The sequence below is a fragment of the Styela clava genome, chromosome 15 (genome assembly GCF_964204865.1).
Source record: "Styela clava chromosome 15, kaStyClav1.hap1.2, whole genome shotgun sequence".
Classification (NCBI taxonomy): domain Eukaryota; kingdom Metazoa; phylum Chordata; class Ascidiacea; order Stolidobranchia; family Styelidae; genus Styela; species Styela clava.
This window is the reverse complement of record NC_135264.1, coordinates 11481928-11495159: the sequence shown is the minus strand read 5'-3', so window position 1 is coordinate 11495159 and position 13232 is coordinate 11481928. Positions and strand designations below refer to the sequence as shown.

Below are 13232 nucleotides of genomic sequence, written 5' to 3'. Positions count from 1 at the left end.
TTGTTTTGCCAAGGATCAAACGTAATAAAGCACAAGTTAACAATATCACAATCAAGGTTCATCAAACAAAGTTCATCTTGAAAAGAATTCACGACGTCAAGGAAAATATTAAGACAACAGAAACAGTAAATACAAGCAAACATGGGTATGTTACACAAAGTGAATATGAGTTTTAAAATTCGTAATTTGAATGTATTCTCAAAAACTTGCATTGCAGCTTAGTTTTGGTGACAAAATTATTGATAAACTTTCGAAATCGAGTTTGAAATTTGGATGTAGTCTCGGAACTTGCGGTCAAGCTGAAGGCCGCACAGGTCATTTATACACCTTACTTTTGACAAAAATTACTGATAAATTCTTACGTGTGAAATTTTCTATCGCTTCAGCTTCAAAGTGCTATCTATATTTTAGAAATAATCACGAAATTAATATTTACTTGTATGCATTACATTACAACGGGCTAATTAAATTTGAGTGGAATTCACCTTCGCCGTTTTCCTCGTCATATATAGACTTTAATCGGCATACACTGCTACCACAAATCAATATAAATTTCGACAGGCCTTCAGTAGACTTTAAAATCAAGATGACGGACTCCACCACCTCGATTCGCAATGCATTACCAAAATGCTCCATTTATTCAGTGGTTCTCAAACTTTTTAATCGAGCCATTTTTTTGGAATTTGTCCAAGTCTCGCGCTTAACCTCAAATAACTTAATAACAGAGCTTATCGTTAGCAAGGCGAAAGTAGGTCTCATTAAAAAAAACGTTGATGGAATGGAATCGCAATCTTTGAACAATAAAGAGAAGGAAATATATAAATAAGGCAGGCAAGATCAAATTCAACAAATATTTATGTTTTTAATCAGCTCCCTCTCTACCCCCAAAATAAGGTATACGCCCCCATTGCGAGGCGCGTCACACCGTTTGAGAAACACTGAATATATGTGAATGCGCAGAGTATCACTAAATAATAATGTGAACTATGTGAATGCGATGATAGTTGATTCAAAACAGCTCAGTACAGTTTGTATTTGTGAATTTTGACAAACAATTTCTTTCCTCACGACGATTCGTTCAATGTTCATGGATATACGTCATTTTCTTCGTAGATAATACCTGAAATCAATAGAGGATCAGTTGGATTTGTTATGCATGCGCCTTTGAAATGCTCAACAGTACAGGCACATTTATATATGGCACAGAAGAAAGTGGGACGGTTCGATCTTGTTCATTTATTCAAAGGCTAACAATTACAAATTAGACAGAAAAATAACACGATTGATGTATGTTATTCGTGCAAAAAATTATATCACTCGAGTTACTTGTTTTGTGTTGATAAGAACTTACTTTTAGTTATATTGTTCTGCAAAATGGGGTCTACCTGTTATACGTAGATTTGTCTTCTCTCCTGTACATTCAGTCCTGAAACAAAAAGAAACTGATGAATAATACTCCCAAGAAATTGTTGGTAATTATTATGTAAAATCCATAAGAATGAGATATTTAACAAGTAAATACTATGTTCGGACATTTCCTACGCATATTCGAATCGAAGCACGACCGACAGTGAAATAGATATATCGGAAGTAGAACTCACTAACTGTTCCTTGTCACGGACAAATAATCATGCCTTAGCTACCAGAACTACAATATCACATAACTCATCATGTATCATACATACATGTGTTTACGTAGAACAAATTGGAGGATGTCACAGTATGCAAAAGTCACTTTAAAATTTTGTTATTATCATTATCTAAAAGTATACATTGTACAAACAACAAGAGCCAAAACGTTTGATATACGTCTTAGCTCTCCAATAACATTTCTCATAAAATATAAAAATACAATTAACCTGTCTCAATTTACAGCGACCAGCCTTTACTCTCAACCACCAGCAGTAACAATATCTTCTACCTTTGTAAAGCCCTGGAATTAGATTGGAAATTATAAAACCTTGATTTGAAATCAAGTGATAAAACCGATAGACTTTAGATGTCATAATATCTTTACCTGTAGTTCCAGTCGCGTTAAACGTCCATCAACTACGTCAATATCAAATGTATATAGTTTTTTTGTTTGCTTTTTTTCTCGATTTCAAGCCTGTAATGTAGAATAATATTTTAGACTTAACTTTTTTTTATCGCATTCATCAGTTAAAATTTCGAAGGGCAATTACACAGGAACGACCTCACGCTACCACGCCCTGAGCCAAAACTGGGCACGCGCGGTTTCACATAAATTAAAACTTACCTCCTTGATCGCCGCCCTTCGTTTAGTCAGATTAAAAAATAAACATCAGCCATAATTAAAATATTATGCTGCATTGTATCTCTTTTCGTTTTCGAACAATTCCAGAAGTTGCGATCCGATTCCAACCCGAATCAACAATTAATTGTAGGCCTAATCATATTCTAACTGCTTAGTAAAAAATACGACTAAAAAGGAGTTATGAATCGCCTGTAAGAAAACGGAAGCAAGCAAAGAAATCCAAACCATTTGTTAACTGTAGTTGGGTTAGTTAATGTATAAAATCGCATACATCGGAATTTATTGAAAATGTAAATTTGAATGCCACAATAGTACGATGCTCAACACGTGTGCCCAGTAGTATGCAGCCTTCATATGTAATTGAAAGTTCCTTTGAGGGATATATAAGAAGACACTTATGGCTGTTCTATTAGATTATATATTAGCAGTTACCTTATTAATCCTTGATCGCATCCATTCAACCATACTTTCGAGAGTCTCCGACTCGCGTTAACCATCGCCCTAACACCACTTCGTTTTTATCTTTTTTTCCCCCTTTTCTTCAACTTTTCCACTCCGTACACGTACACACATATATGAATCAACAATCGTAGGCCTACACCTAGACCTAACTACATTAGTATAGCTGTGAAGAACTTAGAAAAACGGTTGTAAACAAGAAAACGCGCTAGAATAAAAAAGGATGGACATAACAAATCAAGAAACAAATTAAAGGGAGGAAGAAGTGAACGTGACAAGATAATAATAATATTAATGACAAAAATATTATTATTATCTTGTGAATGGCAAAAAAATCAGCAAATAATTATCACCTGTACCATATCGGAAACATCCCTGCATTATTGCATCATTGTCGAGTTTTAATGCCGATGTTGACTTTATTTCTGAAATGGTTCAAACCTCTTTGCACAGCCATATCTTCCCGGGGTCTCGATTCCACACAAATACTCTATTCAATATCAATCTAGTGCTATATATTATGGCCTAACTGAAATCCCTAATTTAATGGATATTTATTCATCCGTAGTGTCTGTTCCGCTCAAGCAGTTCCTAATGTCAACATTCGCAGCTTGTTTACATTCAGTCAGTTTGCATAAACACGATCTGAAATATATAACATAGCTAAGATGCAATATATAGGCTGAATAAAAACTAACACGAGGTAAAAGCAAAAACACGGCAATAAGTACATTTGGAAATCTATTCAAAGCCTAAATTTGAATACACTTTAAGTTTTTTACTTGTTTTCAATTGAACACTTTCTTGTTCTCAGTCGCTTCTATTGGTTTACGTCTTCGTCTTTGGTTAATTTTTGCATTCCAAGAATCATTTAGTACTATGCTATAGCCTAACTGAAAAAATGAGTTATCTGCAAAAATCATAGCATCCTCCGATTAAGATTCACTCACCAATACAGAATTGGTAATCTCAATGCCACTTTGGAGATATTTGAATCAATAATAGTAGACCTAAGTTTAGTTTATTTGCATTAGTAAGCTGTAAAAACTTAGAAAATAACAGTAACGTAATACAAGCGTTGAATTATAGGCAGATTAGCGACAAAAATGTGTACATAAACCGTCAAACTTGAAAAAATCACAAAAACAAAATCAGTGCTCACCTGGCGGCGTCAAATTTGAAAAGACCGCACGGGAACAGGAAAATCTTGACGTGGCAAGAAAAAAGTTTGGATGTAATAAAGAAACAAAGAGGGCGGAGAAGACCACGAAATTAGGACGACTTTTCATTGGTTATCGGGAATCACATGACCAGGTGACGCCAGAAAAAGAGGAGAGAAGAGAAAATGGTGGAATATGTCGTTTGTCGCATTAAACACCACTACAGCCCTTATAATGATCTTCCAATCATGGCACGCTAGCTTGCCCTTATTTCTTACGGCACAAGGAATCGTGAACTTTTTTCAAAAACACGTTCCAGAATATTAAAATGAATAAATATAAATGACCATACATCCGGTGCGAAACACGCGGTTATATTTCGTCATTGTTTCGTCATTATCATTTATATTCATCATTTTTTTACGTCATCATTGTTCACTCACATACAGGTATTTGCGTTTTATTTCGATTTAAGGGAGAATCATCGTAGTCGCCTCACGGCTAACAATTCCGAATTTATGATTTACAAGGCGAATATTAAATCTCTGAATGGGAAAAGCAAGGACATTACTCTCACTAGAATAGCGTGTTATTGTGAATATTTTTGGGTACTACTGTTGTATGCGAAGCAAAATGGTGGACATCGAAACGTAGTATTTGTACCAGGTTAGGATTAGGCCATAATTTCAAGTACAAATACTACGTGAGTCACTTGGTGAGTCCCCAAACTCGTAATAGAACTAAAAAGAAAATTGGAATAAAATTATGGTCTAACCCTAACCTGGTACACAATTTAGAGATGTACCGATGTATCGGTATCGGGTATCGGTATCGGCAATATCGGCCATTTTTTCGGTATCGGCCATGTATCGGTATCGGTTAGATTAAGGCCGATATTACCGATATATTTACCTTTTTGATATGGTCCTGAATGTTTTAAAAGATAAGTTGGAATACTACCTTTTAATTTATTTTTGTGTGGAAAGATCGTGAGCTATGAGCCAAACATGTCCCCACCCCCGCGAAAGAATAGGATTCACGTGTTTTTAGCTATTTATCAGCTAAACTAGCTTAACTAATTTGGCTATTTTCGCTGTCAAATTTTTATATTGACATTTTTAATATTACATAGTTTTTATGAAGAAATATATCAACACAGCACATAACAAAAAGCAACTAGGCGCCCAGTTTTAAATCATACAGTGGAATTGGGGTCCTTCCTTATTAACGTCACATGGACTTTTGGCACGGGTATAAATTCTGTCTGTTTGTCGTCAAGTACGAGTGTCATTTAATCCGTCGACATCGATAAACTAAATTCCGACACAATTATCTCACTACACAGGTATTAATTTTGATTCTGCTTAACTACACGATTTCTTTATAGATATATTGACTTGACCGCCTAGCCCTAGACTGTCTCAAAATATATGATAACAATTGTAAAATATTATAAAATAGTGAAGTAAAAAAACATCCTCAACAGTTATCGGTGGGCCTTCTTTTTGTCGGTGCTGATTGATATTCTTTCATGTTGGCTTTGACTTATTGCGTCGACGATTACGATTAGCCACTAAATTAAATATTTGTAAAATGCTTTTAATTTGAACGTAGGACGGCGGCGCTAGAATGTGTGGGTGATATTCAATATTTTTTTAAACACGAATAACGATATTCGAAGCTCGCGATATTAACATTAAATTCAAATTGGACATTCCGGTTTATGAGTTTTCTAATTGAACACCGAGATTACTAGCGTTACTGTACAATGTATCTTAATCAGTTACAGCATATGGATACCAAACATTAATTTCATATTATGTGATATATATATCTTTTTTTCGATCTGAAATAATGTGTACTATGAACAACGCTTAAAGATCATTGTTTTAACCCGTCTGCCCTACACATCATACCTAATTAAGTAATAATTACATAGTATCGTTATCGGAATATCGGTAATATCGGTCTTTTTATAGTATCGGCGTATCGGTATCGGTATCGGCGTTTTTAGCTGGTATCGGATCGGTATCGGTATCGGCGACAAAAGTGGTATCGGTACATCTCTAGTCACTACACATACTACGTTCCGGTGTCCGCCATCTTGGTTCGCATACTACATGAGTACCTATTTTTGTGCATATATATAATAATTTAATAATTTGTTGTGGAATTTAGTCAAGTACATTTGAACAAATAACTTTATGCAGTGGAAAGTATCCAAGTTATTTTACGTTTTCCTCAGGGTTTATTATATAACGCAATTTTCCATCTCAACGAAAACGTTTATATTGACATTGAATTCATCGATTGGCACACTAGCAAGAAAAGTTGCAAATGCCGGTCTAGACAATATGTAATGTGCCACATTACTGTATTCTGCACAACGTGAAATTTTTCGAAAAGTTCACTTAATTTGTGTCAACTCGAATCTGACAGTAGGTTACATGAAATCTATCTGGAAGACAGTCAGTAAATTGACCTCAACGTAAACGTTTATTTTGACATTAAACTTTATCGATTAGCACTCTAGCAAGTAGCAAGAAACGTTGCAGATGCCGGCCTAGACTAGACAATATATATGTAATGTGCCACACTACTGTATTCTGCACAACGTGAAAATTTTCCGAAAAATTCACCTAATTTGTGAACTCGAATCTGACAGTAGGTTACATGAAATCTATCTGGAAGACAGTCAATAAATTGACCCCAACGAACACGTTTATTTTAGCATTGAACTTTATCGATTGACACTCTAACAAGAAACATTGCAGATGCCGGACTAGACAATATGTGCCACATTACTGTTTCTGCGCAACGTGAAGATTATTCTAAAATTTCACCTAATTTGTGACAACCCGAATCTGGCAGTAAATTACTTGAAATCTATCCGGAAGATAGTCAGTAAATTGACCGCTAAGTTGAAGGGACTGAGAGTATAGGTTCATGTTGAGATCCAAATCCAAATCGAAATATCTATCACTCGTTGTGATTTCAAACGGCCAGTTCTGATATAACTATGAATATGTATTCAAATTGTGCAGATTCCTCCAACGTACATCACGATGCAGGGGCGTTGTCTAACTCTAGTACAAGATCAGTTTATATATTTTAGGCAAGAATTCCTTTTAAGAATACAGAACCCAATTACGTGTTCAAGATTTGTATGATGTAGTATAAAACTGTGCATCCGCCTACAGGATTCTAACATAAAAATTAAATCTCCGTTTCCTTTTAAAGTACTAATCATTAGCAGCAATTGATGTAAGCAAATTTAGCATGTTTGATCGGAATTATACATTACCATGAAGGTAAAAAACATTTTTAGAGTTCAATTCAATAATCTAATAGGACGCTTATTTTATTCGAAATTTCAGTAGCAGTCGGCAAAAGCGTAAGATGTAATATATATAATATTTTCGCTTTTCATTTTTGGTATAATATCGATGATGAAATATTTTGAACATATGAAAGTAAGTGGTGACTCAGTTCATTGTAGATGTTCATCTTGGTCAATCAATTAAAAAATATTTTTACTAATTCGTTATAAGGCAGTTTGGCTGATCTTTTATTTTGATAATTATTATCGGTTTATAACATATAAAACGATTTGATCTAATCTGAGATTTAGTATCATTTATGGTAAAAACGATGCTGTTTGATCAATAACAAAAGAAATACAAATTCCATACAATCGTTTAAAACATATAGAATAATAATGAATGGAAACTCGTCCTCAGTGACAACGTTCGTCCGTTAATGACACATGATGGTGGAGTATATGTCTCGGCAGTTTTATATAATCAATTTTGCAGTTCCTATGAAAGCTCACGCTATCAAACGTATTCATGGATAAGAAGTACCGTATTTCCGAAGAACTTCACCATCAAGTCCGTGCTCCCGGAAACAAATAACGGGCTAACTAATCACATACCCGACCTGGACTGGTAACCGGACGAAAGACCGTGGTTCTCCATATGATGAAGCCGTCTTATCGGCTATCCTCTCCCCTGGGATAAATATGTGAATCATATTCTATCCAGATTGACAAGAATTGATCAAATCAATAAGAAGATTCAATATGGGGATGTATATAGGAAGGCAAAGATGTAAAGCAACAACAAATAAAAAGGCAATGGGTTGCATGTATCTGCTTCGAAGTACTCGAATAATCTTTATGTTACCGAAATGACTCTAATTGTTCAAGACAGCCATAAATATTTTAAAGATAAAGCTTGCAAATTATAATATGGTCATCATTCATTTCATAAGTTACTGGTTTAATAGCTGACTATTTTTTTCGAGTATACCAAGACATATTGCAAACAATGGGAATCATTGCAAGCAAGAGCAGATGTCTGTGTGAGTCCATGTGATGAAAGTCGTACTTTTCCATCACGCTATTTTATTATATATGTACAGTGAGAGAGCGTATGATTCTAGTTGCTCTTGCCTGGCAACAAGTTTTCAGGCTGTTCCTGTCTGTCACACCCCCTTTAGAGGTGTCAGAATATCATCTTCAATTGAATTATTTGCGGCTTAGGTATAGAATCATGAAACTGGCGTCAATATACACTTAACTATCCTCCAACGTCCTCCAGGTGACAACGTCAGCTCTGTTAATGGCAAGAATTTTTTTTATTCGAGAGATGTGTCACTGCTTGATTTCTATAGAAAGTATCTTCTCGAAGAAAATCTCGAAGAAAATCGGGTTGACATGTAGGCTACTAAAAGTTGTGACTTGACTTTTGACGAATAAGTGATCCATTTTGTGCTTGAATGTGTAAAAAGTTCTTGGTAAGTCAGTTCAAAAAATGAATTTTATTGCATACAATAATTGGAATGTCGGCTATGGAAATACTCCGAATCAATTCCAAATCACGTGTGCGTTATCAAAACACTTTTAAGCTGGTATTTAAAGCATAGTTAATTTTTTCCCTCATTTTGTTGAAGCTGCTTTCAAAGATTCGCCCTTTTGCGTTAAAGCGTTGAACGTTGTTTTGGTAGGTATTCGGAACCTTTTCGAACTATATTGTGAATGTAATTGAGTGATAATGTTACGAGCGTAAATAATAGTTATCTGTTATAGCTTTTTGACTGGTTACGCCCAATACGCTGCTTTATCAGGGGGATATATTTCGTCGTTAAGATCGTTGACATGTATGTTACTGATTCGTCGCGAACAAGTTTTTTTTAACTCCCGCCTGTGTTTAAAAGCTACACACATGTGTTTTAGTCCGCAAAGTGATTAATGTTACATTGTCATATTTCAGTATTATCGCATTAATATCATATAGGAACTTCTTAAAACAAAAAAGCATAGATATGAAGCGTGCTGTATTTCATAAATAATTTCGAAGCGTTTCACGCAGTCAAAAAGAAACGAGTATAATAAAAGATAAAACATCGTCCATGTTTCTATTATTTCACTTTTAGTCTATGTTTTATTTTCGAAATATTATTAATTAAGCTATCTGTAATATTTTAGAACTGAACTAAAAATTAAAAACACTGTTGAAATATACAAAATTAAATTTTAAGTTTATCCATAATGAGAAGCAATCTAACTATTACCAAAACTATCCCACGTTTCGTCGAAATCTACCACGAGTCTGTCTACGTTTCACCAAAGAGCGATTGTTTTATCGCAGTTTTCACACAATGCCATGTGTTATCAAATATTCTGAGGGATCCCAAGCGGCGGCTGTTAGTAGGCGTATTAATGAAATAAAAACAAAGGAATGTGATAATTACGTCTCATAGTTTAAAGGCATAATATGATTCAATTTAAGCATACTGTACAATTTGACAGTTAAAGCATTTCACGGAAAATTGTATTGTTAACAAACGAAGAACAGGAAATATTTAAGATACATGATGACCGGATTTTCTAAGAAATAACTGGGCAGTATTGAAATTTCTTGTGAAAGTGTGACAATTCATAACAGTTTTTGGAACCGAAGAAATCACGTTATAGTCTAACTTTATATTAAGTCTACGCAAAGGTCCTAAAAGTTGAAATAGTTGGATGATGTAAAAATAAATTAAACTGAGTTACTGTATGATGCGTTTATTACTAGCTGTTATTTTCCAGCAATTAGTGCGGAGGGTATGTTTTACGAATAAGTAACTATGGGATCTTATTGTCTTTTGTATCATAGCCACATATTGTACGTGTACCAGATGAGATGCAGTCATAGATGTGTGCTGTCGTGGAAGAGAGTGCTCGAGAATTAAATAAAACAGCGAAAGTTTAGATTAAACATTGGCTCTGTTAAAGTACTAACAATTTCTGACACATTATATAAACCTATAGGCTAGTTTACATAAAAATGAAGCTTCCTGTGATAGATTTCGCCAGTTGTGCGATACGAAACAAAAATATATCTACGAAAGATTTGAAGTCTGTTGGAGAATCGATTGTGAAAGCTTTTCACTCGGCTGGCTTCGTTTATCTAAAAGATACTGGTATATCAGAGTAAGTTGAATTTCACCTATAGGACGACTATTACCTTTTCAGAAACTCAACAATAACGTGAAAGAACAGGAACTTGACTCAGTAGAACAAAAATTTATGTTTTAAAACTGTGCAAACACACAGGCAAATTACGAGTATTTAGAATTGATATTTAGATACTTTAATGAGTAAGTGTTGTGATACTAATAATAATACTCTGGCAAACTTGTTATTGTCTTACATTCAGTCCACCAGAGCAATCCAATTTCACAGCCGTAGAACATTCCCTTATTGTATAATCCGGTTTAGCGATATTCACTGATCAAATTTTGTTTTATAACTATTTACAGGAATGATGTGAAGAAATTGAATAAAACTGCGAAACAATTTTTTGATCTACCCATGGAAAAAAAGAAGAAGTATGACATCAATCAAGAATGCTTTGGCTATATCGGGATCGGAGTAGAGAAGTAAGTGCCTGTTACATACATGTACTTCTACTTCGTATATCAATTTTAGGTAGAGTCATCTTTTACAAGTCAATGATTCGCGTAATTTTTTAGAATCTTTTTACCGCGTGGGTTTGCGATTTTGCCCAGTATACAAGTAAGAAAATTGTGTTTTTTGACAATTTACATGTAAGATATTTTCATTTTAGAAATTCGGCTTTAAGGCCCGCAGATTATAAAGAAGGTTTTGATATCCCTGGATCTGCATTTGTACCTGGACGAACAATCTGGCCAGACAAAGAAGTTGCTGAATATTCTTATGTTATGAAGGAATTTGGAGATCATTGTCGTTTCCTGTCAACTCAAATATTGGGAGCAATATCATTGGGATTGGGTCTCAAGGTAATTATAACTTTGATTTAGTACTAAATGGTCGACTCTTTGAACTCTCACGTGCAGTTGACAACGCATTATGTTAACTCGACAATAAATGAACGAAGTCGAACGTGCTTTCGCATCGTTTGCTACGTGATTTTAAAACACGCAATAAGGAATAATGCAATGATATATATATTGTTATTGCAACAATATCAAAAAACCGTTTACATCGACATATTTTTTTCATAAAACTTTGCATTTTAATCCTGCTAAAACGCTCAAAAACAGTGAAAAACCGTCAAAAAACACCAAGAACCCTGCTAAAACGCTTAAGTAATCGATCGAAACAATTAATTACAATAAATACAATGGAGTGTTATGACTCAGGTAAAGCTGTAATTCGAATCGCCTCGATCCAGAATTCTGAAACGTACATCCTTAATCCTATTTTTTTTCTTATAACAGGATAAAGAATACTTGATGAAATGTCATTCTCGAATGAACGATGAAAGGAATTTAACGACACTCAGAACACATTACTACCCGCGCATACCCGATAAGTGTTCGTTCGAACCAGGTCAAGTTCGTCTTGGCGAACATACTGATTTTGGATCTTTTACTATTTTGTTTCAAGATAAAGTGGGCGGACTGCAGGTTAGTTTCAACGTGAAATATCTGTAAAATATTTTCTATGTATCTAAAATAAAAAAAGAGAAACATAGTTGATATCCATTTTTGAAAGTATTATAAACGGTTACAACAAAATATCAAGGTGAAAGCCAGCAATGGAGAATACGTGGATGCCACTCCTATACCGGGAACAGCATTAGTAAACATAGGAGATGCTTTGCAGTTTTGGACACAAGGAAGACTCAAATCAACGGTAACTTAGTTTTCAATGTCTCAAAAAAATTAAATTTACTAAATACGCCACACTACTTTGTATTAGTCTTTTCGCAAAATAATGTTGTCAACTAGTTTGGGAAGATGGTGCTTGGGGCTTCGATGGCATTTTATGCTGTGCTATTTATAATAGATACAAAATTGAGCGTTTATATTCAAAATATGAAATGGTATTTATATGTGGCGGGAAATAGAACTTTACTTTGGTTTCCGCAGATGCTTGATTGTCCTAGACCAGAGTTTTCCAACTTAATGTTTTTGAGGGGTAATTTTATTTTGCATTCGCGTGTAGTATCACAAGTATTTCTATTGAGAATCACTTTAATGCAGACGAGACAAAAGTCAGAGTATGCGTAGCAGGTAAGGGATGAAGGGTTTTAAAATACGCCAATGGAGGAATGAATCAAAAAAGGGTGAGGACTAGGTCCTCACTAGTTCGAAGACACACCACTGATATAAATAAGTTAAGATATGTACTCGATTGTGTAAAGTACATGTTTTTTGTGCTGTTATTAAACATTTTTCTAACGATAGTTGATTTAACAAGTTGGAATGTTTTGACGCATATTACAACCATTTTTGCACATAATCGTAACAGCGTACAGTTTGTTTTTAATTTTTTAAACTATATACATATATTACAGGAACACAGAATACTGATGCCCAAAACAGCCGAAGAAAACGTCGAGAGAAGATCAATTGCTTACTTTGTGCAAGCTAACAACGATGTCTTGTTATCTGAGCTACAATATGAAAACAATGACATTTTCTCGCCCAGAGAAGCTTCACAAGTCAGCGATGAACCCGTTACTGTTCTTCAGTATTTGAAAAAGCAATACAAAAGCATTAACTTGCAAAGCCTGGATCATTACAGTGAATAACAATGCGAACACTATCAGATAAAATGCCAAAGAGCCAAAATTTTAGCATTACGGTCAGCATGAAATTAATTGTCATGTTACAACAAGAAGGATTATATTAACAGTATATATATATACAGTCGATTAGTTAGTATGTTGTGTTGGAAGTTTTCTATTGATAGAACTATGAAGTTTTTGAATCACATTTTTTATGGTTATTTTTTTTTTTTTCAATTTCGTTTGCGAATTTTTTTCTGATTAAAAAAAAAATGTCTATAATTTTTGTTTTGT

At 34.4% G+C, this 13232-nt stretch overlaps 1 protein-coding gene and 1 long non-coding RNA gene across 2 annotated transcripts; one reads left to right on the top strand and one right to left on the bottom strand.

Annotated features, from left to right (window-relative positions):
• Positions 1 to 157: 157 nt before the first annotated feature.
• LOC120333857 (uncharacterized) lies at positions 158 to 3867 on the bottom strand. Its single transcript, XR_013480668.1, has 7 exons — positions 3517 to 3867; positions 3088 to 3379; positions 2708 to 2900; positions 2018 to 2107; positions 1860 to 1933; positions 1352 to 1426; positions 158 to 1120 (listed from the first exon to the last, which is right to left on the bottom strand). It is a non-coding gene; the product is annotated as an uncharacterized LOC120333857 (long non-coding RNA).
• Positions 3868 to 9699: 5832 nt separating this feature from the next.
• LOC120333822 (uncharacterized) lies at positions 9700 to 13199 on the top strand. Its single transcript, XM_078120528.1, has 6 exons — positions 9700 to 10372; positions 10702 to 10821; positions 11010 to 11202; positions 11644 to 11832; positions 11951 to 12061; positions 12726 to 13199. Exons 1-6 carry the CDS (start codon positions 10227 to 10229, stop codon positions 12960 to 12962), a joined length of 996 nt encoding a protein of 331 aa, XP_077976654.1. The 5' UTR covers positions 9700 to 10226; the 3' UTR covers positions 12963 to 13199.
• Positions 13200 to 13232: the final 33 nt, after the last annotated feature.

What these genes read in the sequence shown, in the direction of transcription:
- LOC120333822 (XM_078120528.1), top strand. Translation starts at nt 10,227, where the DNA reads ATGAAGCTTCCTGTGATAGATTTCGCCAGTTGTGCGATACGAAACAAA. An exon ending in ATCGGGATCGGAGTAGAGAA is followed by an intron (nt 10,822 to 11,009) that starts GTAAGTGCCTGT and finishes TTTTCATTTTAG; the next exon opens with AAATTCGGCTTTAAGGCCCG. An exon ending in AAGGAAGACTCAAATCAACG is followed by an intron (nt 12,062 to 12,725) that starts GTAACTTAGTTT and finishes CATATATTACAG; the next exon opens with GAACACAGAATACTGATGCC.